Source organism: Macaca mulatta, chromosome 18 (genome assembly GCF_049350105.2).
Source record: "Macaca mulatta isolate MMU2019108-1 chromosome 18, T2T-MMU8v2.0, whole genome shotgun sequence".
In the NCBI taxonomy this organism is placed as follows: domain Eukaryota; kingdom Metazoa; phylum Chordata; class Mammalia; order Primates; family Cercopithecidae; genus Macaca; species Macaca mulatta.
Window position 1 is genome coordinate 70,201,287 of NC_133423.1, and position 25,839 is coordinate 70,227,125.

Here is a 25,839-nt window from a genome sequence, read left to right on the forward strand (position 1 = left end):
AAGTTAATTTATTTGCACTGGGAAATGAGTGGTTCCCTTTGCTTTCCTGACCCTCCCATAAGCACCAGGAAACAACATTAAGTGACCCTGAAGAGAGACCCCAGACAGAGTCTTCACTTACTTAAGATGGCCTCAAATCAGCCATGTGTGACAGAGGACATAAATTCTACAGTCCACGGCATAGGGCCTGGGGGTTCTTTAAGCTGAGGTGCAGCATCTATCTGAATGCATTCCCTTTTGAGAAATGATTAGGTCGTGTTCAGTTTCACGTGTCATACTTTGGGGGAGGAGTGCTGAAATTGTGTATCTGGAGCAAATTTAACAAACTTCTGCTTTATGCAATCATAGGTAAGAAAGTAATCATTTAAAAGCTCAGATAGTGGAGTTCATTGTGTTAGGACAGGCTATAAGAAGCACCCTCTTCCTCTGCCCACGGTAATTTATTTCATAAAAACTAGAATTATTTTTAGAATTGGAAGGAGCAATATTTGAGATCATCCCAGAAAAAGGGTCATTTGGAAGCCCCAATAAGAAAAATTCATTTTCCAATCAAACCGTATTAATTTTAACAACTCCCAACCCACCAAAAAGCACTCCAAGTAATGAGAACCATAAAAGGAGGGAGGAAAACAGACATCAGTTCATGGGGCTAATAATTTTCTTCTGTTGTCAGAACAGCCTTGTTCTATTATTAAACAATCAGGTCTCATGCATCCTCCCTCCATTTCTGCAACCCCCTGGATCAGAGGGAGTCTCTCATTTCACTCTTCTTGGCCTTGTTGAAGAAGCACAGGTGACCCATAGGACATCGGATTCTTACAGACCATAAACTGCTGATATTCCAGGTAGTCAGACATTATTCAAAGGACCTGTTGCAAATCATGCCACTGTCTTTCAAAGTCAAGTTAGTACTTAATATGTGCCAGGTATTGTGCTCGGCACTTGGCATGGACTATCTCACTTAATCCTGTGATTTATATACTGTTTGCCTGTATTTTAGATTAGAAAGATGAGAGCTGGATAACTTGCCCAAGGTCACAGAGCTCATCCACTGCCAAGCAGGGACTTGAAGCCTAGTGATCTGCTTGCATACCCAACACTCTTAACCATAGTTCTGGCCCACCTTATGATATCAGGGTGCATGCGGGCCTTACTGAATTCCCCAGAAAAACACACACACACTGGCTATGGACACTGTCCCTCCAAAGAGTAGCATTCACCAGGACTAAGGAAGACATTCTTTCTCTTGAAAGATTCAGACTGAACCCCACAGAATGACTGTAATAAGTGCAAGAAGTAAACAATACTGTAGACTCAGGGAGCCACAGTTATATGCCACCATTCTGTATTGTGAAACAGCCTCCTGATTTCCTGAAATCTACTCAACAATGAAGAAAATACAAAGAGGCTGTTGGAATCATTTCTATGTATCTTCTGATAAGGGTAACGTCTGCAACCTCAGGTGAGCTTTGAGACTTCAAGGCACGTTGCAAAAGGAAAAAAGTGAAAGGAAATCGCTCTGTTCTTGGGCCAGAATATATTTCATTCACAAAGAAAAAAAAATCTGAACTTTCTAGAATGTTTTTAACCATTGATCCCAAACAAAATGCTTATCATCTCAAATCTAATACTGGGTCCTTCCCAACTTAAAAAAACTGTCCCCAATGCACATGGAGAGTGGTAACTAACCCCATGGGTCAACTTCAAATAAGCCAAGGTATAAAAGGTATAAAACAGCTCCAAAAGGACTACGCTTTGAAAGGAAGGCCTTAAAGCATTTTGCAAACTTCACATGCACTTGTTTTATATGAGTATCTATAGCCACATAGAGCATAAAAAGAAAGCTTTGAAAAGGGAAGGAACTCACTGTACAGAAGACAAAACAATACCCTTTTTATTTTTAAAACTCTGGTGAAATAGGTTTCCATAGGACATCCCATTCAAAAAAAATTAATGTAAACCAACCTGCCTGTGGGTTAGTCACACTATACAGATTTCATCAGAGTGTTTACAGATACCTAGAGTATTTACAAATTCTATCCGTTAGGTAGTAAAGTGTTGTTGCAATTTTTCCAGCACATATTCCACAGTAAAATAAAGGGGGTATATTGGTGTTCTTGTATAAAAATCCTTAACAAATAGAGAAAGGCAATTTTCCTGAGAGAAGATTTGTTCTGAAATATTTTTCTTTAACAATTGGAAATATAGAAATGGGATGTAGTTGTAAAAGAAGCATAAGAATGTCTAAGTTAACATTTTTCTTTTAAATTATTTTAAGTACCATTAAGTTAAAATGTTTACATTCATTATAAAAAAAATGCTGTTAAATCTTATGCAAATGATTTAACACTGATTGCTGCAACGCAAATTGCACTTTTAAAAAAAATTATTGTATACATGGAAGAAAAATATCTTGTTTGCTACCCTGTTTACAAATTCTGACTGACTTCAGATCAGCCACACAATATGAACTTTGAGAAACGTCAGTCACAGTGTATGTTAAAGTTACAATGCAGTCTTGCAAACTGAGTAATATTTTTGACAAGAGACCTCATGAACCGACTCAGCCTCCAGAGATGTGTACCAAATGGCCTCAAGTGATCTTCTCCACGAACGCACGTGAAATCTGGATGTGGAAAAGGTATGAAGAAATTCTGGAACAACCAAAATTGATCAGAAAAAGTACATGATTTTGGACAAAATGCAAAATCTTTTTTAAAAAATCTCTCTCAATATTCCTTAGCAGGCAAGGCCCAGGTCCTAGTCCTGGTTTCTGGAAGCGGAGCAGGGTCCGCCCGGGAGGCGGGCTGGCTGGAGTGGCCCTGGCCAGAGAGGGAGGCAACGCGCCCAGCTGCACCGGCCCTTCCCTTCCATCTTCTCTCACTCTTCAGCAAGCCTCCTGGGGAAAACATCTCTTTCAAAATAAAGGCACGAGAATCACGTTCTGTCAGCGCAGTCGCCACTGTCTGGACTGCTGCACAAAAGCAGAGACGAGTGGAGTGAGGCCCGCGGCGGAGCCTTCCCTGCCTCTTGGCGGCATGGGCTCAGGCCAGGGCCAGGGCGCACCAGGAATCCTGTCGCACGGAGGACGTGACTTCGGCCGGCGAGGCCAGACTGACGCCTATGTAGAGCCCATCTTGACCCGAATATTTGAGCTCGCTGTTCTCGGGATTGGTGCTCTCTCCAGCGCCAGTCATCACCGGGGCACCCGCCTGGCAGAAGAGGGGGACAGAGAGGAGAGACGAGAAGGGGAGAGGCGGTTACCATCCTGCTAGTTAAGAACATGAGAACTAATGAACGGGTCAGTGCAGCCAGGGCCAGAGCTGCTCCTGGGCGGACCCAGGGCAGGGCAAGTGAGGTCGGCATTACTATCCCCTGCCCCCAGCAAGTGGGGGCTTTTCCCTGCATTGCACTGCGGTGCCACTGACCTGACCCTGGCCACTCAAGCCTTGGAAACTTTAGAACTCAGGGCAGGAGCCACTGGCAAGATGCAGAGCTGGACAAAAGGAAGGGGAACTGAAGGAATCCTATTTGTCAAAAGTGCCAAGTTCTAAGATCTCTGACGGTGAAACAAACCTCACTGTGTGGGTAAACAGGCATTAATGATGCTCGCACAACCTAATCATTTCCAAAGAGAAACGTGCGCACGTGCACACATACATATACACACACAGCTCTAACAAGGCTTATGCAGTGATGGCAAAGTCTTTTAGACTTTTTAGAAAAGCTACACAGTTCAACGTTCCCTGATAAGTGAAATTTTTTAGCACTGACTTCATGGAAAATAAGCCCGTGCATATACAGGTTTTAAAATCTACCTCATTTACCTTAATTCTTTACAAGAACAGTCCATCTCTGAAGCAGACCACACTATAAAGAAAATGCTAACATCCTCTATCTGCCATGCATGATCATGGCAATGATTTCTCTTTTTTTTTTTTGAAACAAAGAGTCTCACTGTCTCCCAGGCTGGAGTGCAGTGGCACGATCTCAGCTCAGTGCAACCTCCATCTCCTGGGTTCAAGTGATTCTCCTGCCTCAGCCTCCCGAGTAGCTGGGATTACGGGCACGCACCACCACGCCCGGCTAATTTTTGCATTTTCAGTAGAGACGGGGTTTCACCATGTTGGCCAGGCTGGTCTCGAACTCCTGACCTCAGGTGATCTGCCTGCCTCAGCCTTCCAGGGTGCTGGGATTACAGGCATGAGCCACTGTGCCCAGCCACAATGATTTCTTGAAGCACAAGTTCACCTTTCCCCTCTTCCACCCATTCCTCCTATTCATATGAGAAAGGTCAAATAGGTAACATCATATAATTTAGTAGAATCAAACCAAAATAACTAAAATCTGTTTAGACAACAGTTTGAATAAACTTGCTTTTGAGATGCTTTTTGAAAAATCTCACCATAATCATGTACTTTTTAAAATCACCTTTTTCCTTCTAAAAGTTCAGGAGCTCTTATTCCTTCCAAGCTTTCAGGGTTCCATTCTATAAATTACCAGATACTTGTTATTTGACAGAGGTAGGACATTGTGTACTTTTCAAAGAATTTCTTTTTTACATACATAATCCCATTAAATCCTTAAAACAGCCATTTCTCTGGCAGTAGACACAGGCAGAACAGAAAGGAAGTGTGCCAAGCCTCTGCGGCCTGCAAGTGAATGAGGTTCAACTCTACTCGTTTTTCCAACAAGATCTGGTTTGCTCTCAACCCTCACCATAAGCGCATGAGGCTGGGAGGAGGCAGGACTTCAGGGAGCAAGCCCTCTGAGTCTAAACACCCAAACTTCCTTCCTCCCAACCAGACAGACCAAACCCAACCCCTCCACAGGTAACCACTCCTTCCCTTTCCCAGCAGAAAGGTTTTATGAAAATCCAGCAACAACACTGGCCCCACACCCAAACTTCTGTTTACATAACGCAAGTGTAAAGACTTAAACTGAGGGTTTTAGGTGCATTAAAAAGCAAATTTCACAAAATCAGTGAGATGTCTAAAGCTTCAGATGGATTCTCGTGGCAATTCTGAAAGAGCTAAAATAATCCTGTCCAAAGAACTGAATGCCATGAACGTGGTTATACTTACAAACACAGTGATTAACTTTAGCCCTTAATTCCAGACTCTACGAGAAGCAAATCCAGTGTGGATCCAGATTTAACCCTCAAATAAATAAGCAAAAGGATGATATTCCGTTACAAAAGAATTAGTTATTTAGAAAGGAACTATTAGAGTGAGCTTCCTTATAATGATATATGTCATGTCCAACTTTGCATTGATTTTCTTATTCCAAAACTGGCACATCAGCATGCATCTGACTAAATCTGACTTCACCGCAACAAGTGTTATTTTCTGAAATGGACAAGGTTCCTGAACTGGCCCAGGAAATAGCCCATCTCAAATGGCAGGGAAATGCCAAGACAGCAGAGGGGTCTGTCACCACCACCACAGCCCACAACAAGAAACATAACCAGGCTGGGCACGGTGGCTCGTGCCTTCAATCCCAACACTTTGGGAAGCCAAGGAGGGAGGATCACTTAAGCCCAGGAGTTTGAGACCAGCTTGGGCAACATAGGGAGACCCCATCTCTACAAAAAATACAAAAGTTAGCTGGGCATGTAGTCCCAGCTATTTGGGGAGCTGAGGTGGAAGAATTGCTTGAGTCTAGGTGATGGAGGCTGCAGTGAGCTATGACTGCATCACTGCACTCCAGCCTGAGGGACAGAGCAAGATCCTGTCTCTAAAAAGTAAAAATTAAAAAAAAAAAAGAAAGAAAAGAAAAAAAGAAATATTGGCAAAGCACCAACTGACAGCCAGACACTAGACCAGGAGCCTGAAAGATAGTCACCGCCCCAGGAGCTCCCAGGCTATGTGGGTAGCCAGGATCCGTACACATTAGAAAGTTGACTGTTGGCTGCTTATCATGAATGACAAATGAATGGCTGAGACAGGAAGGTAGCCCAGGAGTCAGAAAAGGAATAGCAGAGGGCAAGGACTCCTGGGCAAGGAACCAAAGGCAGCCCGCACCGGAGCCTGGGGAGGAGGGGAAGCAGCTTGGACTCTCAAGTCCTGTCCTGATTCAGTCCCTTGCTGAATGCAGTCCCCCCGAGCCTCCTCTGTGCCCAGGTCCTCACATTTCCCACCTCAGGGATGGCTGTGACAATTAAATGAGCTCATGTGTGTAAAACCGAAGGCAAGGTGCCTTGCCATGTTAAACATTCCATAAACGGAAGCTATTGTTACCGGCGAGAGAAGCATGTTCAAAATGGGAGGCAGGACGGATGAAGAGAGGCGGTCACCTGGCCTGCTCAGAAGAAAAGCCAGCTGAAAAACAGAAGGATGAAGCAAAAGAGTGAAGAGACCATGTGGGAGAGGTAAACCAGAAGCCTGACATACAACTCTGTGTGCCTCAGTGTCCACACCTATAAAGTGGGATAAAAAGAGACGCCTATGTCATAAGGTTATTGCAAGAATTAAATTGGCTAGGCCAGGCGCGGTGGCTCACACCTGTAATCCCAGCACTTTGGGAGGCTGAGGCAGGTGGATCACCTTGGATCAGGAGTTTGAGACCAGCCTGACCAACGTGGTGAAACCTCATCTCTACTAATACACAAAATTAGCAGGGCAAGGTAGAGCATGCTTGTAAACCCAGCTACTCAGAAGGCTGAGGCAGGCTGCAGTGAGCCGAGATTGCGCCATTGCACTCCAGCCTGGGCAACAAGAGTGAAACTCCATCTCAAAAAAAAAAAATTAAATTGATTAATATATGTAAAGCCCTTGTAACAGTGTCTGAGAACAGTAAAGATTATGTCAGTATAAGCTACTCTTGTTATCTAATTATTACTGTTACGCTTAAGAGGCTTAGATGTAATTTATTCTCCTCATTCTATCCTTCAGCCCAGGCATGTTACCCCATCACCAGGCAGGGGTAGAAGCAATGGGAACATAGTCGGAGCTCAAAGAGAACCACTGACAGTTCTTCACAAAAATAAATCAAAGTGTTCTGTAGCCATTCAATGACTCCCTTTTTTATTTATTTATTTTTTAATTTTTATTTTTGAGATAGATCCTCGCTCTGTTGTCCAGGCTGGAGTGTGCTGGATGCGATCTCAGCTCACTGCAACCTCTGCCTCCTGGGCTGAAGAGATCCTCCCATCTCAGCCTCTCGAATAGCTGGGACCACAGACATGTGCCACCATGCCCAGCCAATTTTTGTATTTTTTGTAGAGATGGGGTTTCACCATGTTACCCGGGCTATTCTCAAACTCCTGAGCTCAAGGGATCCACCTGCCTTGGTCCCCCAAAGTGCTGGGATTACAGGCATGAGCTACCACACCTGGTCACTCATTGACTCTTTTTCAACAAGCCACATTAAAGAAACGTGAACACCCTGAATGTTATTCTTACACCTGCGTAACAATCCCAAAAGCAACTGGCCAAAATAACCTGTCTTTTTTTCAGACAAAATGTTAAGCTAAACCTCAAATTCCACGAGTGATGCACTCCTAAAAATGAATCTGCTCATTTGCAATTAAAAGCAATAGCTGAGCCTGCCAGAAGAAAAATGGGGCAAGTACTTGTGCCCAATGCTTGGTAGCCTTATTTTATGTGTAGATATAGTAACATTTAAACATGAAATACTGCAAAGAAAGGCTGATGTTACATGATAACACCAGTTCCCTCACTCATGGCTAGCAGGGCTACATTCCGGTACACCCACCTTACAGAACGCAGTTAGCTGCAGTGTCAAGAGCCATCCAGAAGTTTAGACCCTACTTCGCCCTGTAATTTCACTTCTGGAAATGTATTATAAGGAAATAATTCAAAAGAAGGGAAAGGCTCCGCAAAGGAAGCCAACCGTCGCAAGGTTACTTCTAATAGTAGAAACCATAGAAACAATCTAATGTCTAATAATGTGGGAATGGTTTAGAAAAGCAGGGTACATCCGCTCAATGAACTATTATGCAATTATTAAAAATAATAAGATCATGGAGCAAAATGGAAAAAAATCCTGTAACACCATGTTAAGCAAAAACCAGCAAGATATTAATGACACGTCATAACTGCAATTTATCCATGCACATGTGTAAGTATTACAAAGGTCCCCTGGGAGGAGGGGACAAACAGGGGACTAGCTGAGAGGGCCAAGTCTATTAGGCATCTATAACTTTCTTTGAATATCTTTCTTTGAATACTTAAATTGAATTGCATAGTACATCTATTTAGGTTGGTGTCAAAGTAATTAATTGCAGTTTTTGGCATTGAAAGTAATGACAAAACCCACAACTACTTTTGCACCAACCTAGTAACTTTGGGGATGAATAGAGGACGTGAGTACCAGAAAACACAAGGCACTTGAGGGACAAGCCAACCTTGATGGGATCAGAAAGTGGCTTGAAAAAATAGGAGGGAACCAGAGTCGGGGCACTAACAGAAGGGCGGGTCAGAAGGGCTCCCATCCACCCCTGAAATCATCTCCCTGCCACCTGGCATAGGACAGGGCCTGGCCAACCGCACACATGTGAAACACACAGTTCCATACAAGTTAAAACACCCAACACGTTGACTCCATGCATCAGTGTAACTTCAGCTCTCAAAACCAATATTCTCTCACTCTGTCGCCCAGGCTGGAGTGCAGTGGTGGGATCTCGGCTCACTACAACCTCCGCCTCCCGAGTTCAAGTGATTCTCCTGCCTCAGTCTCCAGAGTAGCTGGGATTACAAGTGCCCACCACTACACCAGGCTGATTTTTGTATTTTTAGTAGACTTGGGGTGTCACCATGTTGGCCAGGCTGGTCTCGAACTCCTGACCTCAAGTGATCCGCCTGCCTCGGCCTCCCAAAGTACTGGGATTACAGGCATGAGCCACCGTGCCTGGCCTCAACACCAATATTCTAAAAGCAGAAGGCGTTCAGAGTTGGCACAACGACTCTTCTTAAGAAGAGTGGCTTGTCCTGTTATTGTTCATCTTTCAAGTCCCTTTCCCTCACTAATGATAGTCAAGAGCTGCCTACTGAGAATCAGTACAATGTGTGTGTATGTGGGCCGTGGGGGGTGGAAATCAGAGAAAAATGTAATATGATCCTGGACCTAATACACACACATACAAACACACATATAAATTTCAATTGGTTAATATATTTTCCCACAAATAATCCAACCCTTCAAAGGACTTTAGTTCAGATTGCAGACATTGCAACCCAGTAAAAGCAGGCACTTCACTAACCTAGACCAACCTAAACAAACGTTCCTGAACAAAAGGGAGGGAGAGCTCCGGAATGCCCACAGCTCAACCATCCTCCCTCCTTTCGGCAGGCAGCACAGGCCAGGCGGAGGTCCCTGCTCTCTCCCTGATCAAAGTGCAAGGAGGGTGGAGCAGAAATCGGCTCTGTGTTTCCATTCAAGGCTTATCTGCCCTCCACCCTCCCACAGACAACTGAAAATGGAGGTACTTCCTGTTGAAAGAATGTGTTATCAGGGCCAGACCCAGCCTGGGCTTACCACTGAAAGCTGGCCGGGTTAGGTGGGAGACAGGCAGAGCAGCTGGGCTGGAAAACTCTCTCCAAAAGGAATAAATGACTTCAGGGAGAGCTTGGGCTGCTACAGATTGGGACATGGAAAATATCTGCTAGCCTGAGAAGCAGCCACAGTTCATCTTTAGATCACCTGGAATTTTTTTTTTTTTTTTCCTGTGAGGAGCCTTCACTCAATTTTGGACACATATCTGAAAAGTCAAAGATTTCTGATTGGATCAACTCATGGATACAAATGCCCAGCAGTGTCTCTCTGTTTTCCTTCATTTCGCACATCCCATAATGGGGAGGGCGAGAGACAGCTTCTGATGGGAAGGCAACACAGCCGAGAAAAGGAAACCCTGAAAGGGCGTAGCCTTTTCCAGAGAAAAACATGGGTTCTTTGGCTTGTGGATTACATGCATACATTTCCTTTGAGGAAGAAAACCAGAGAGGAGCGTATCGGGCATGCTCTATCTTCCTTGCTGGAATCTCTCTTCATGCAGTCTCGGTCTGAAGAAAGAAAACACGGCGCCCCAGGCAGGCTGAAGGACGACCGTGTGATCCTTCCCAGAGCAGACGACTTTGATGGTGATCACACTGCCTCCTTCACTGCAAGGCAGACTGTCGGCTCCCCCAGCCTCTGATCCGTCCTTCCTATACATCTCAGTGAGATTGTGCTTTCGGCTTTTTCTTGTGTGAGGGGAAGCCAGCCGTCCCTCACTGCCAAAGCTCTTCTCTGCTTTTGTAACCTCTAGGTTAGACTCCTGTGGTGCTTTATAGCTGCCTTCCTCAAAAGAGGAATTAAAAACTTTGTATAAATTCCAACAAAGGGGAAATGCTTTCCTGCAAATCGTAACTTCCACTATATAAACTACGATTATTTCAGTTTGGCTGGAGGTAACAGATGACCAGACACAAAGTGACTCAATAATAGTTTAGAAGGTGACACATGAAAGACACATGAACACATAGATTCTGTCTCCACCAGGACATGTGAAAACGAATCACAATGAAACTCGAATTCTTAACAACTTAATAAAACAAAAAAACACAGACAACTTCTCTCTAGAGGGAGAGTCACCGTCACCTCAGCTGATGACCTAACTATTCAGCAGAACAGTTTTGTATTTTTTTTTAATTCAACAAACAAATTCCTTACTGGAAATTTCACCAGCTGCTCCCCGACTCTGCCCCAACCCCTAACCCTCTAGCCCCTTCTAGGCCTGAGTAGGCAAGGATATAGCCACACCAAGGGATCCTGCCCTTTTCAAGAAGAGGAAAGCAATTCTATGCACATAATCTATTCCGGACAAAAGAGCAAATTGTTTTATGTATCTGTGCACACTCAACAGCAAGCATGCTGTGGTGAAGAAAGGCACCAGTGAAACTCTGTAAGTATTCTGGGATTATCACCAAAACACTGATGTACAAATAGAAATTGCAAGGGAGAGGGTTTGTCCCACAACTTGAAGTCAATGAGCACCCTAAAGAAAAAGCTTATCTTCTAAATGAATCAGAATGAATCACACTACTAATCTTCAAATTAAGTGGGACAGAATCCTGAGGCAAGATTTAAAACCTGGTGAATTATGATCTTAATTTTTATAACAAAACTCACTTTTCAGGAGATGGATGAGCATCTTAATCTCTCCATCTTAATTACAGAAAACCTACCAAGAAGCATTTACAATGCACTTAAACCACAGAAAGCATTAGGAAAGTACTAACTAAGTATCAGAAGGAATAAAAAATTTGCTCTCAGAGAAATACAAATCTCTAAAATGTGTTTACTTTCTTAACACCATAACTCTACACCTCTAAATTTCCCCGTTAAGAAAGTGAGGATCTTATTCTAATATCTTGGGATGAAAAAAAAAAATGCCATGCAAATAAAGCTGATCACTATTAACTTCCAAGACCTGTATTTAAGTAGTGCTATTCTTCTTAAACTTCAAAGAGGTCTCCAGGCATCTCCCACTTACTCTACACAATACTCCTCAGGACCAGATGGTAGGAATTACTTTTCCCCTTTAGTAGAAGGAGGAAAACAGAGGATTTACAGAACCTTGGCAGCTCACTATACTCACACAGACAGAGCTGGAACTAGCGCCTGGCTGCTGGAATCCGTTTCCTCCCAGCTGCTAATCCGTGAACCCCCAGAATAAACTTTTGACCATATTCAGGCTTCACCACGAATCAAGCAACTAAATTTAATGACAGCTTTAAATGTAAAATACTTGTGTTTAATAAAATTAAAATATGGTTCTGCAGCATGTGGCCCAGCTCTGGTGAAACCGTGCCAGGCCAACAACCAAATAGGCAGCGCACCATCAAGTCGGATCATGATTTAAGCATCGTCAGATGTTGACTTGGAACTGTTTACTCATAAGACCCCAACAGGACATTAAAATCAATGCCTTGTTATGTACTTGTTCAAATCATTCTTAAAATATGAGGTTAATAAAATAATGCCTTTGTGCTCAGTCTCACAAATTCCGAGTACCGAGCCTTTTAAAAAGCCTGATGTGATGGGTAGCTGACTGGTGAATTGTCATACTGCCAACACCTGTCTTTGGAGATGCTTTTTTAAATTATTAAAATTTCAGAGAAAATTAACAGGTAGGTCTAAACACGAACAGAACTAACAGATTGTACTTAATTCATATCCACTGGATCTTCATACTGCTAGTAACTCTTCTGGCAGACACCCATGAAATGCATAATAAATTACTTTTGTTCCAGTAAAGGAATTCGTTTTCTTCGAAGATTCATTTAGCAATAACCTTTCAGAGCAATCTAAGCCAGATTTCTTAAATTTGGCCATGTTTTCCCGTAACATTATTTCATGTTTTCTGACAATTTTGTATATTCTTATAGGGGTGGTGGGGGGGGGGGAAGAAAATTGCAAAGAATCTGTAATTTGAAAGAAAAGCTGTGTTCTGGGATGAGGCTGTAAGAAATGGTGAATAACTTCTGCCCATACTTATTCTTTATCCAGTATTCTGGCTATCAGATAGTGATAATGAGTCACTTATTAAATAAACCACAATTCTGTGATAAATTATGTGGACATATGTTACAAACTATTTAAAGCTTTACCGTTTTCTAATGTACATACAAAGCCATTGGATACTGATGTAGCACACAGTGCATTTTTTAACTACTTCTTACCATCCTCCCTGTCATACACACACACACACACACACACACACACACACACACAGAGGATTCAAAAAAAAAAAAGGAAGTCTAGAAAAAGCCTTGAGATCAGAATGAAAGTATGCAAATCCGCATGCTTGAACATTCCCTGCTGGGGTGACGTGTGACTTTCATGCGAAGGCCAATGTGGTCAGACAAGAACGTGAGTTATTAGAAGGGGCTGTGAACGTAGAAAGAAAGGGAGCCTGGCACATAGGGAGCATGAAGATAAAACGCCAACGAAATATTTATGTTCATGGCTTGTAGCATGTGGCAAGTGGGATATTAATAACTCTGATGATTGGTCAACTCCCTGGGAGTGGTAACAGCCCTGGACTGGGAGGCAGGAGACGTCGGTTCCAGTCCCGGCTTCAACACTGGCTTGTTTTGTGACCTTAAGGAGTCACTCCGGATCTTGGTTTATAAATGAGGCAATAATAATATCTAACCACACAACTCTCTCACAGACCCTTTGGGAGATTAATGATTTTTTAACCCCTTTGCTACTCATTTAGAAACGAGTGTTTTGGACGATAGACTCTGAAAAAAAAAAAAAAAAAGAATAGGTACTTGCCTATTAAGAAATGCTTTTACAGTGATTTCTTCATAAATATTCATTAAAGATAATTTGAACATTCTGAAAAGTTCCAAAACTTAGCATTTGCTTGTGTATGGATTTAAATCGTAGCATTAGAAGATTTCAGTACTGCAATCTGTGTTTCTCTTAAAAGAACCTTGTTATAACCACATTAGCTATGTCAACAAAAGTTAATTTTTACTACTTTTTTTTTTTAACTTAATGTTACCCAACTGCCATATTCTTCCTACCACTACACATTTGTTTTCTAAGTATAACACTGATAAGAAAATTTGCATTAAGTGCCTTAAATACATTCTTGGTCAAGAGCAAAAAATTTCTCTCACACTGTTTTCCCACCTGTTTCAGTGGGAGGATATCTGATGCTGAAATTATTAATCAAAGTTAGTCAAATTTCTTTAAGAAAACATTCTTTCTTCTCTCTAAAGATTTCAAAGAAATGAACTGATATCACATATTAATCTAACACGCTGTAGTGGCAACAACATTGACCGCATCAGCCAGACCTGCGGCCAATTGCTTCTCAATTTGACACCGGACCTGGGAACTGTTCTTTACCTTCTGCATCTCACTTAGAAGGAGGAGTAAAAAATAAAATGTATCTAAAGCACCTGGCACATAAAAGGTACCTGACAGAAACTAATTTCCTGCCTCCCTATGTTCACTATCTTATAAGTGAGAGAGTATAGGAAAAGCAAAAACTTCTCCAAAGCAAGAGCACTATGATAAAATCGAAGACCAATCCACCACTGTTTGCCTCTGGAGTCCTCTAGAAGCTCTGTGGCATATTCAAGTTAAAAATGAAGCAGTAGGCCGGGCGCGGTGGCTCAAGCCTGTAATCCCAGCACTTTGGGAGGCCGAGACGGGCAGATCACGAGGTCAGGAGATCGAGACCATCCTGGCTGACACAGTGAAACCCCGTCTCTACTAAAAAATACAAAAACTTAGCCGGGCGAGGTGGCGGGCGCCTGTAGTCCCAGCTACTCGGGAGGCTGAGGCAGGAGAATGGCGTGAACCCGGGAGGCGGAGCTTGCAGTGAGCTGAGATCGTGCCACTGCACTCCAGCCTGGGCGACAGAGCGAGACTCCGTCTCAAAAAAAAAAAAAAAAAAAAAAAATGAAGCAGTAATTTTCTGCTCCAGCCCCAGCAGTCTCTTGCATTAGAGCTCGCCTTCATAGGTTCCTCGGAGCAACTTAACAGTATAAGCACAACACAAGTCCTTCACAAACGTTCCTTTCAGCTCTTTCACAGGAACTATAATTTTGTGACCAACCATAGTGCACAGTAAATCAAAACTAATTCCATCACTTGGAGAAAAAGACAGCGGAGTGTAAATCTGCTAATAAAGACTCCCCCTCTACTGGAAAATGCATAGTAAGCTACAGGACCTACTAAGGTGTTTTTCTATTTCCACCACGGGATGCAAATATTATATGTGAAATAAAATCTATAAAAACCATTTAAAATATTTACCTGCCTAAGCTTTCTTCAGAGGCCTTATAAAGCACATCAAATAATCTTAACTTGAGTCAGTCCCTAGATCACTGCTGTTGGCCACAAGCACTTATGGGTGCTTAACTCCTTCAAACGACCACACAGCTCAGGGGTGACTACATTAGGGAAATAGGTCTAGCTAAGCACACAGCATCCTAGAAGCACACAGGGGACGGGAACGATGACACCTATTTACTAGCAAGAAACAGAACAAAAGAGTGGTTAAGATACACCCAAACAGGCCCAGATGCAGCCAGCGAGGAACCTGAGTCTCTATCTCTCAGGTTATTGTCCACCTCTCTTTGTGGAAGTTGTGTATCACCAGCAATGCCCCACAAAGGTGAGGACACACATTTCCCATCCCTAACACGCCATGTCTAATACGTTTCCATTAGAAGAGGTAACCAGGCAGCCACTCCAACCACCCGGCCCCCAGAATCCCTGGAGGCAGAGAAATCCAGTGCCGGCCTAAAGAAGGTCAGCGCATAGAACCAGCTGCCGGAGATGTTTTTCCTCCCTAATTGTGAGGAGGAAACTCTGCTTGTAAACTTGACAAGCAGGCGCATGCTACATTTGTTTACATCAATTATCAAAATACAGAACCCTCCAGTAAGAAGGTCCTAATTGTTGGACTCAAGTGTACAGACAGAAAACACATTTGTCACCGAAGCAGGATTTAAATAAAGTCCATCACATCATTTGGGCCCTGACGTTGATTTGAAATATTTTCAACTATCTACTTTCCACCCGCTCTATCAGCCTCACTTCCTGCCTTTGGCTTCTTACACCCTACACTCCAGCCACAATGAACTAACTATTTCCCTTCAGCTCCAAAGATTCCCATGCCTTCTTCTTTCCTGGATACCTCTGTCCCAATTTTTTCCTTGTAAAAATCCTAACTAATTATAATTTCCTCTACTCTGTGAAGCCATCTCCAACTCTAGCTATCATTCCTTTAAAGCACGTCCAAATCTGACCAGTAGTAAGATCTATGTCTATACCTGTCTCTCTCCACCCACCCCTACCACCTGCATGTTTTAAACAATTCCAGATGTGGCACTTTGTTTTACTCAAATGGAACAAGGACCAGTAAAGCAAGGGCTGGTCAGATATATTTCTCTCTCCATTTACCTTCAATACTTTATGTTTAATGATGATTTCAATATTATATGGGTAGTTTTAATATTAAATAGGGTTTACATTTTTTTTCATTTTATTTTAGAAATAGAAAGAGACAGGAGTCTTGCTATGTTGCGCAGGTTGATCTAACTCCTGGACTCAAGTGATCCTCCAGCCTCAGCCTCCCAAAGAACTGGGATTCCAGGCATGAGCCACTGCACCTGGCCTAATTTTTTAAAACAATTATTTATAGAAACTATTTTGAGGCAGGCATAATATGTTCAGTGACTTCTCATTCTCAGACATTGTCTTATTGCTAATTTTTCTGTAGCTGCCATTTTCAGATATTATTGCTAATTTCATCTCCAAATTAATCCCTATTACAAAAGAAATTAAGAAGACAACTTTTTATCTATAAAATTTGGGGATTGAGCTATAAAGTATCCTCCAGTTTTACAAATTTTGAGTTATAAGAGGAGAAATAGGAGGAGTAGGGCCATTTGTGGACTACTTATTAAATCTTATTGCAGAGATAGAACATTACCATGTTTCTCTCCTAAATAACAACCAAAAAAAAAAAACTATAAAATACAATTCAGTCAATAAATGAATTTCAAGGGAAAAAAGGATTTTAATATTCTTACAATCCATAGAGAACAAAAGCCAAAGAAATTTTTTTTTTTTTTTTCTGAGACAGAGTTTCGCTCTTGTTGCCCAGGCTGGGGTGCGACGATGCAATCTCAGGTCACTGCAACCTGCAACTCCCGGGTTTAAGAGATTCTTTTGCTTCAGCCTCCAGAGTAGCTGGGATTACAGGCATGCACCACTGTGCCTGGCTAATTTTGTATTTTTAGTAGTGATGGGGTTTCTCCATGTTGGTCAGGCTGATCTCAAACTCCTGACCTCAGGTGATCAACCCGCCTCGGCCTCCCAAAGTGCTGGGATTAAAGGGGTGAGCCACCGCGCCCAGCCCAAAGAAAATCTGATTATCTATTTAGATCAACTAAATATACATTTTTTAGTAAATCTGCATAGATAAGAAAATTCTTAGCCAGAAAGAAAGACTATTTTTGCCACAGAAAGAAACCATCTATCACAAATTAAGTTTAACATACATTTTTAATAAACAAACATAATTTCAAAAGAAAAAAAATAGGCAATATTTTAAGCAGGGCTGCATGGCCATGAGGCCTCCTGATCTCAGACAGAAACACACGGCCCTCCCTGTGCCTGCAGCACACGCACAGCCTATATAACCAAGAGAAACTGAGTCATCCGGTGGCGAGGGCATTGACTTGCTGACTCTTATCTGAAGGAATGTCTCCTTTCTGCTCAGACACAGGTCTCATGAAAGCACAGATTAACAAGTATATAAAGCTAAGACATGAGGTTTCAGAGCAGCACAAACATTTTCATGGCATTAGGACAACTTATCCCAGAAGAATGCCATGCCCTAGGAATTACGCCCACACCTTCATTCCTGCTAGGGGAGGGGAGCCCTGGAGCCCCCTCTCCCAGAAGCAGACAACCACGATAGACCCCTTCCACGACACTCAGCTCCTGTGGCTCCTTTCACCCTGGCCAAGAGAGCTCAGGACACTGGTGTCATGCTAAGGCCCCGGTGCCATCACTTAAATGGCCGCATGAAAGGCAGGTCAGAACCCTGTTCCTGTCATGTCCCAGGAGTTAAAATAAGCCTGCTGGGAATGCCTACCGGTGATCTACAACTGATTTTTCAAGGGGGAATTAAAGTAAATAGCATGTTTCATATGGGCCTCTGGAACAGTTTTTTACTTCCTTGCTATTACAGTCATTAGAGAAGGGCAGTGATACTGCTACTTATACCTCTAAATGGAGGGATATGTGGCCCCCAGTTCCGTCTTCTGCTGGGAGTGTGCCTGAGATCGCCCTTTGCTTTGTAGCTCCGTGGCCCCATCAAACTAGGGTCACCCTGCACTACTAATTTCTACCAGTCAGTCACAGGGAGCGCTGGAGATCCGTGGGGTGGACGCATTACCTTAGGAGGCTTAAACTCCAAGCCAACCTCAGTGCTGTGTATGTAATACATATACTTTCTAAACACCAGATACAACCTTGCTATGTGGATCTGATATTTTCTTCACGCACAGCATTTCACAAAATCCTATAGGCAATCAGTCACAAAGCCAGCTGCCGTCTAACATCACGCACTGTGACCAAAATGGGAAAATGACACACCTTTGTCAACACAGCCACCTTTTAAAAATGCTTCTACCAGCTGTTCACAGGTGGCTCCTCCAGCAGACTCTTCACAGCTACTCGGCTGCCACATGGGCCATGCCATACACATGAAGGCTCAGCCCACCCAGAGAGGACATCAAAAAGTGCTAAGGGATCCACGGTCATATGCGGGCACGCCATGAAAACAACCTAGGGAAACCACTCAAGCCTACTACAGGTATTCTTACAGCTTCCAAAGGCAGCCAGCAGACGAGTAGCTGTTTCCCCACAATGGCCACAGCAGGTAGAGGCTTTTGGAGACAGCCATGAAATAAATAAAACCCTGCAAGCCCAGGCACCAGTCGTGTGCTCGGAACAAGGCCAGGAGTCAGTCCCCGGGGAACTGGGGAGGTCTGTAGGCAGGCCAGCAACCCTACCCCCTGCCCAGGTAATTGCAGTCAGACAGCGTTTCTGCAGCCCAGCCCAGACGCTGGAGAGATGCCCCCTGGCTGCAGCTCACACCAGCCACTCCCAGCTTCTCAGTCCCCATGGAGGCTGCCTAGGCTACGGAAGGGATGGAAGCTTGCAGCTGAAGACCTGGTATGAAACTAGTACTCTCAAACTCCATCGTTAACATCCTTGTTGCTTTGCCTCATCCCTGGTGGGGAACTGATCTTTCCTCTGAAGAGCAATGACCAGCAAGCCACCTCCATTTGCTCTGTCCCTGGCAAGAGATCCTTGGACAGTAAGCCTAGGATCAGAGATAGAACTCCCAAGGCCTTTCTTCTAGCCAGACCGTGGCCCTTTCCACTGCCTTTTCACTCCTTTCCCTGGAGGGCAACTGATAGGACCTGCTAATAGCCAATTTGGAAATTTTACATCACAAAATCACAAGACTCCACCCACAATGGTTCCAAGTCCCCAAGCCCACTTTGGGTATATATCGACTTCAGTGCAATTTATCATTCAAATTAGTCTTTTTGCCACATTTAAGCTGGACTGTACCACCACCAAAAGTGACTTGGAGCTGGCAGCAGTCCTCATTTCAGTTAGGAGAGAGGCAGCTCCCTCCCTGCTTTAGAAAACCAAATTGTTTTGCCTCTAGCTACACAATTGCTCCTGAGGACTAGGGCATAATAAAGGATATTTTTAGGCCAGGCACGGTGGCTCACGCCTGTAATCCTAGCACTTTGGGACACCTAGGTAGGTGGATCACTTGAGGTCAGGAGTTCGAGACCACCCTGGCCAACATCCCGTCTCTACTAACAATACAAAAAAAAAAAAAAAAAAAAATTGGCCGGGTGCGGTGGCTCACGCCTGTAATCCCAGCACTTTGGGAGGCCGAGACGCGTAGATCACGAGGTCAGGAGATCGAGACCATCTCGGCTAACACGGTGAAACCCCGTTTCTACTAAAAATACAAAAAAATTAGCTGGGCAAGGTGGCGGGCGCCTGTAGTCCCAGCTACTCGGGAGGCTGAGGCAGGAGAATGGCGTGAACCTGGGAGGCGGAGCTTGCAGTGAGCTGAGATCGTGCCACTGCACTCCAGCCTGGGCAACAAAGCAGAGACTCCGTCTCAAAAAAAAATTAGCTGGGTGAGGTAGTGTATGCCTATAATCGTAACTTCTCGGGAGGCTGAGGTGGGAGGATTGCTTGAATCCAGGAGGTGGAGGTTGCAGTGAGCTGAGACTGCACCATTGCACACTCCAGCCTGGGTGACAGCAAGACTCAGCGTCAAAAAAAAGAAAAAAAAAGTTTTTAAATAATCTTTTCATTTCCCAAGAAACATGTTCTATTTACCACTTTCAATCCTCAGTTACATCTAACCTGCCTGTAAAACACAACGCCCTGGCATGGAGTCCACCTTTATAAAGCCTAAAAACATCCTTTACCATGAGTCTGCAACAAAAAACAACTAAAAGGTTTCTTCCCTTGTGAAACTCTGAAAAGATGTTTTGTTTCATTACAGAAAAAGCTCAAAAGAATTTGGGTCGGAGGACAAAGAAAAACATCAAATATAATTTTAAGCACAGTTTAAACATTCTGTTTTAAATAGTTAATTTTTGTTTGTTAAAGCCAGTAAAAATACGGTGGAAAGAAACCAGGTCTGTGGTTCCCAAACACCTCCGGGGCAGTAGTTCCAATTTCACCTGGGGCACTTGTTCAAAAACAGATATCCAAGCCCCACACCCAGAGACTCTGACTTGGAAAATCCAGGGTGGGGCCCAGGAATCTCTAGTATTTTAAAGTACCCCAAATAATTTCAGGATAAAACTAAATGTAGAAAACAATTACTAAGTAAATAGGCATTTAAATGCTGGTGTTTAGTCCTAATCTAGTCTCGGTATAGTCCCAAGGGTCACAAGGGCACATTTTAGAGTCCTGCTTACCGGAGGCCCTGCCTTGGAGCTCACTGAGGTCTGAGGGAAGGCCCAGTATTTTTTCGAAGGGCATTCCAGGTAAATTTGGGAAACATTAGGATGGGAAGATGCTCTTTACTTGAGGCAAACTGAGTTTTGGTCACAGCTTTACAAGAAGCTAAGTCTGTGATCCTCACAAAGACCCAGGCATCTCCTGTCCACAGTGGCACAAATCACTCCTAGGTTTTGTCGTAGCTGAAATAAACCCCGGTACAATTAAGGTGCATTAGAAGAAGGCAAGCTCTCCCAGCAAGAACACAATTGGGCAAAGGAAATCAGTGAGTACAGCAGCACATAATGCTTTATGATGAGCTTCGCTTTGGGTGGATGATTAAAAAAAGGCTGGAATCAATACGATAAACAAAAGCTACTTAAATGTTACAGGCACTGTGATCGATGGCACCACTGACCTCATAGTTCTTCTGGTCTACATTAGAAATACATAAATATATACACATAATATATATAGCAACTCTGATAAAAACCTGGAAATAAAACAATTTAAAACTCTTTAAACCAAAACTTCTTGCTTTTACTTGAGTTAATTTAGCCATAAAGAAAATGATACAGATCTTAATTAAGAGGTTTGTAAAGTACTTAAGTTTGTCATTTTGTTGACATTTAAATGTAATTTCCTCTGAAAACTATTCTTAGGTATCAACTAACTAAACTGAACTGTTGGTTTAGATTATTGTACTACCAGATAAGATAAAATTTGAGATAATTTACTAGAGAGCAACCCAGTCATTTAGGAGTCTATGCTGTTTTAACACTTACCCCTGAGGCTGTAGGTTGTGTTGTGGGGGAAGTATTTTTGCTGCAATCATCTGAGTTAGAAGAGGTGGAAGTTGGAGTCATGGGAATGGAATTATTGCTATTACCTGCAACAGTCAAAATTAACCTTATAAATACACATATGCTCTACTGTTAAGGTTGGCAAATACTTTACAGCCAAATGTCATTTTAGTATATTTACCAGAGCAAGTCTTTGATTTATTTATGTTCTTAGGTTTTCGTTTCCTGGTTTGAATTCCCTCTTTCTTCATAGCAAGTGGTCTGGGCACCTAAAAAATTTTCACATAGGCCATAAATTTAATATTATATTGAAGAAAAATCAAAGACCCAACATTGGCACTAAAAGCCCTCATTTAAAAGAATTTGGCAGCCGGGCGCAGTGGCTCATGCCTGTAATCCCAGCACTTTCGGAGGCCGAAGCAGGTGGATCACCTGAGGTCAGGGGTTCAAAACTAGCCTGGCCAACATGGCGAAACCCTGTCTCTACTAAATATACAAAAATTAGCCAGGCACGGTGGCAGGCACCTGTAATCCCAGCTACTTGGGAGGCTGAGGCAGGAGAATCACTTGAACCCAGGAGGTGGAGGTTGCAGTGAGCCGAGAGAGCACTACTACATTCCAGCCTGGGCAACAAGAGTTAGACTCCATCTCAAAACAAGAAAAAGAAACAAGAAAAAAAAAGAACTTGGCATAAATTTCAATCCAATTTTTATACACACTCAAGAGATCCCAAGTGCACAAAGACTACACTTTCCTCATCAAATGCAGAGATTCCTTCAGAAAGAATGAGATGATTTGTCAAGGAGAATTTAATTCCTTCAACTTAATGTTTATTGTTTGAAATGAGTAGCTATTCATTGAATAAGAATTATTTCAAAGAGATCATGTATCTCCTTCCTCCTACAGATGCAAGGTTATTTTTCTATTTTTTAAGATTGAGGTGTTTATAATGCTTTGTGCAGTCCTTTAAAATGAACTATGAAATATTTCAAACTGTAACTATTAAATGCATTATTCCTTTGCATAAATGTCTGATTACATTCAAAATTATTAAGATATATAGACCAGTGATTGTGCATTTTTGATTGATTTCCTTAATTGTGCAGTTTTAAAAATGGTTACTACCATATTACCCATTCTAAAATACACATTTTTCACACTTTCGCATTTTGAAAACTGGAATGTGTCTTAAATGAACGTTTGCAATAGTTCAATTGGTGGCATTTTTTGTCTCCTACTTGTGCATAAGATAATATTTCATATTATAATTAAAAGCACCTTCGATTCAATAAAGTAAATATATTCAGTATGTACACTGAATATATTAAACATATTCAGTAATAAATCATATGCATTCAAATTTTTCACTTGAGTATCTTTCATTTGCTGATTTTTTATAACTGAAATCACATACAAACCAGACACTAAATGTATATATAAGTGAGCAGAATACATGGCATACCCCATGGAGTTTCATGTAGAGTCCACAAGCATTGCACACGGGTTCGCCCTCGGCGTTTCTGCGCCATAAGGTGGTAGTTGTGGTGTGACAGTTGGCACAGGACAATCCAAGCCGCCGTGATGAAGGCTAGAAACAGTACAAGAACAGAAGTGGAAAAACATAAGTGACATATATATATATATATATATATATATATATATATATATATGCTACATACATACATTAAGGTATTTTGTCCCTGTCATCAACAAGCATGTATCTATTTTATTATAAATGAAATGGTCCTTAAGAAAAAAAATTGCAGTGTACTTAGACTGACTTTTCTGGACCAAGAAATCTGAGGTCTGCATAGTGTGCTAGACCCTATAGATTTGATTTATTCCTCCAGCTACCCTGTCTCCATGGATTCAAGAATACCAGGGAGCAGTCATATAGTTGGCCAACAACTTCATGCAAAGCTTTTACCAGCGTCCTAACAAGGAGAGTTTCACCCACGGTTTCTTCTCCAATTTAGAGTTTCCCAGATACTCCTGGTATCTTTTTTAGGGGAATTAAAAGATTTTCTAAAAGTTGGCCAAATAGAGTTATATTCAAAACACACCGGAAGTAACAACACAGGTAGACATCAACATGAGAGTGCCCCACCTCCCCCCAGGCCCGCCCCCTACCGTGGACAGCAGTTGGCGGTGCACTATCACAGGTCTGAGATTTAAGTCATGAAATGCAATCACAAGCCACTTGCCAATGTGGTAAATGGCTCTGGGCAGTCTCCACTTCCCCTGAAAACTGGAGATCATCAGGTCTGTTTCTCAGATATATGTAAAGGAGTAAACCAGAAACTTTGAAAGGGCCTTTGAAAGTAGATTAATGGAAACTTTGAAAGTACATTAATGGAAATGGATTTCAGAAGAGGGGTAAATGTTTTGTAAAAAAAAAAAAGAAATATCTTTAAGCACATTCCATAATTACCATCATGATTGCCTGCTGCCTGTATTTTTGTTTTATCTATTTTACAAAAGACACAAGCAAATTTTATGGCATCATCTTAATGCTGCCATTGTCTTAGATGCAGTGATACTAATATATTTGCCCTATCAGTATTATTCTCAACTTTTGTTCATACAAAGGGTTAATTGGTATTACCAGAAAAGGTAAAAGGCCACCTGTCTGCCACTGTCACTCCTATTTCCATGTTTTCTTTATGCCCACAACATCCTTAAAGGGAATTTATTATCTCTAGATTACTACATGTTAATTATAAAGGATGGGAGTTTAAGCTAATATAATTTCCTACCCAGAATGGCAAAATATAAAACTTGTTTTTAAGTTGACAAGCTTAAATTTCCTTTTAAATGCTGTAAATTACTATAAAAATTGTGACACAGCTTCAGTTAAAAAAAAAAAATGCATGCTTGCTTCCATAGTAAAATTGGAAGGATACAGAGAAGATTAGCATGGCCCCAGCACAAGAATGACACCCAAATTCGTGAAGCTTTCCATATTAAAAAAAAAAAAATTAGAGAAAGATTTGGGACCAAACCAAGTTGAAAATTACAAAATTTGCGAAGTTAAGAAAAATCAATTGTAAAGAATGAAGAAGAGAAATGTAAATTGAATATGTATCGAATATTCACAGATTAAAGGACAGAGACTTCCAAAATTTTTGCTGGCAAATTTAAAAGATGAAATTAAAATTTGCGTTTATGATTCACATCCTGCTGCATTACTTAGCATCACTCTTTACAGATAAGTTATAAACACAGAGAGACACCGGCAAACGTTTTAGCACTATAACATTTCTAAGAAGTCAGCGCTAAGAATCAATTTGCCTTTAGTTGAAATGAGTATGCTTGGCTCACAGGAGAGCTACCTGGGAAACTGCTTTGCTAAAATCACGACAACATATTAACAAAACTTTACACATCCAGGCTTTTCTTTTTTCTTTGTGGTTAAAAGAAAATAATTTTTTAGGAAAGGATTCCTTTTTCTTCATAAATGTGAAATCAGTAAACGAGGGACAGGAAGGTTCACTTTATAAACCAGTCATTTATGACAGTTTCCAGTGGAATTTGGAGCCAATGTGAAGCAAACTTGTTATCAGAATTTGCCATTATAACAAAGGACTTTATGACTGTCAACTGCAGATCATAAGTGAAGCCAGTCCTCATAAACATGTGAAATGCAGGTGAATGGGTTATAAAAGTTCCTTGTAACAAGCGATCTCAGTCATATTCCTCACTGACAAGGAATTCAAGTTACACCATAAATCTCTTACTTTGCAATGTATTGCGAGTTCAGATTCACAGTGATTGGTTCTATACTGCTGGCTAAACAAACTTGAGTTCAACATTCTGTTTCTGAGAACTAAGCCAGATCCATCAAAACCATAAATAAGAAGCCCACAAGGAGACCTCATTGATAGTGGCACACCCTTCAATTGGTATCATTTATAACCCATTTACAAAGCATATTTGCTGACCTTGGTTATGGCCAAGACACCTGCTAAGCACAAAGAAAATTAATTGATTCAGAAATGCTAAAAACTGTTCTGTTTTTTTTTTCCTTCTAAGTTATTTTTACTGGTACATGCACAAAACAAATGGCACTATCTAAATATGTTACTAGATCAAATTTATAATGCAACTGGAACCTAAATGGCTACTCTTCCACCAAATTTTTGCTCAATCTCTAGAAAATGTTACCTTTGAGAGTTCAGTTAGTACTCAACTCAATGTGCCTTTCCAGAAAAATAAATCAGTTTCATTGTTCATGTGTTGTCTATTATATGAAAACAAGGAACTTCTGTGGGATATTTTCCACTTACTACTTTTTCTTCTTTAGTATGATGCATTTAAGAAAAAATGAAACCCACAGAGAGTCACACACTACAGTTAAAATTTCTTTAAAGAAAATTTTAAGCTATGGGAGGTTGTAACGAGTGTAAGGCATATACATTCATTAAATTAACCTCGGCCACTTTATTTTAAATGCATTAAAACAAAACCAACCATAAAACTAATTGCTTCTCTTTAAGGCGTCAGA

At 41.8% G+C, this 25,839-nt stretch overlaps 1 protein-coding gene and 1 non-coding gene across 4 annotated transcripts in view; one reads left to right on the forward strand and one right to left on the reverse strand.

Annotated features, from left to right (window-relative positions):
* Positions 1-1,869: 1,869 nt before the first annotated feature.
* GATA6 (GATA binding protein 6) overlaps positions 1,870-25,839 on the reverse strand; it is a 37,815-nt gene continuing 13,845 nt past the window's right edge. For all 3 annotated transcript variants that reach the window (XM_077974787.1, XM_028838234.2, XM_077974786.1), the window contains exons 4-7: positions 22,798-22,923; positions 21,517-21,604; positions 21,318-21,421; positions 1,870-3,212 (exon numbers count right to left, since the gene is read on the reverse strand). In XM_077974787.1, the coding sequence (XP_077830913.1) occupies positions 3,045-3,212; positions 21,318-21,421; positions 21,517-21,604; positions 22,798-22,923 (486 nt within the window). In that variant the 3' untranslated portion in view covers positions 1,870-3,044. The remainder of the gene's footprint in view (positions 3,213-21,317; positions 21,422-21,516; positions 21,605-22,797; positions 22,924-25,839) is intronic.
* Positions 24,202-24,303, forward strand: LOC114673937 (U6 spliceosomal RNA). Its single transcript, XR_003724775.1, has one exon. It is a non-coding gene; the product is annotated as a U6 spliceosomal RNA (small nuclear RNA).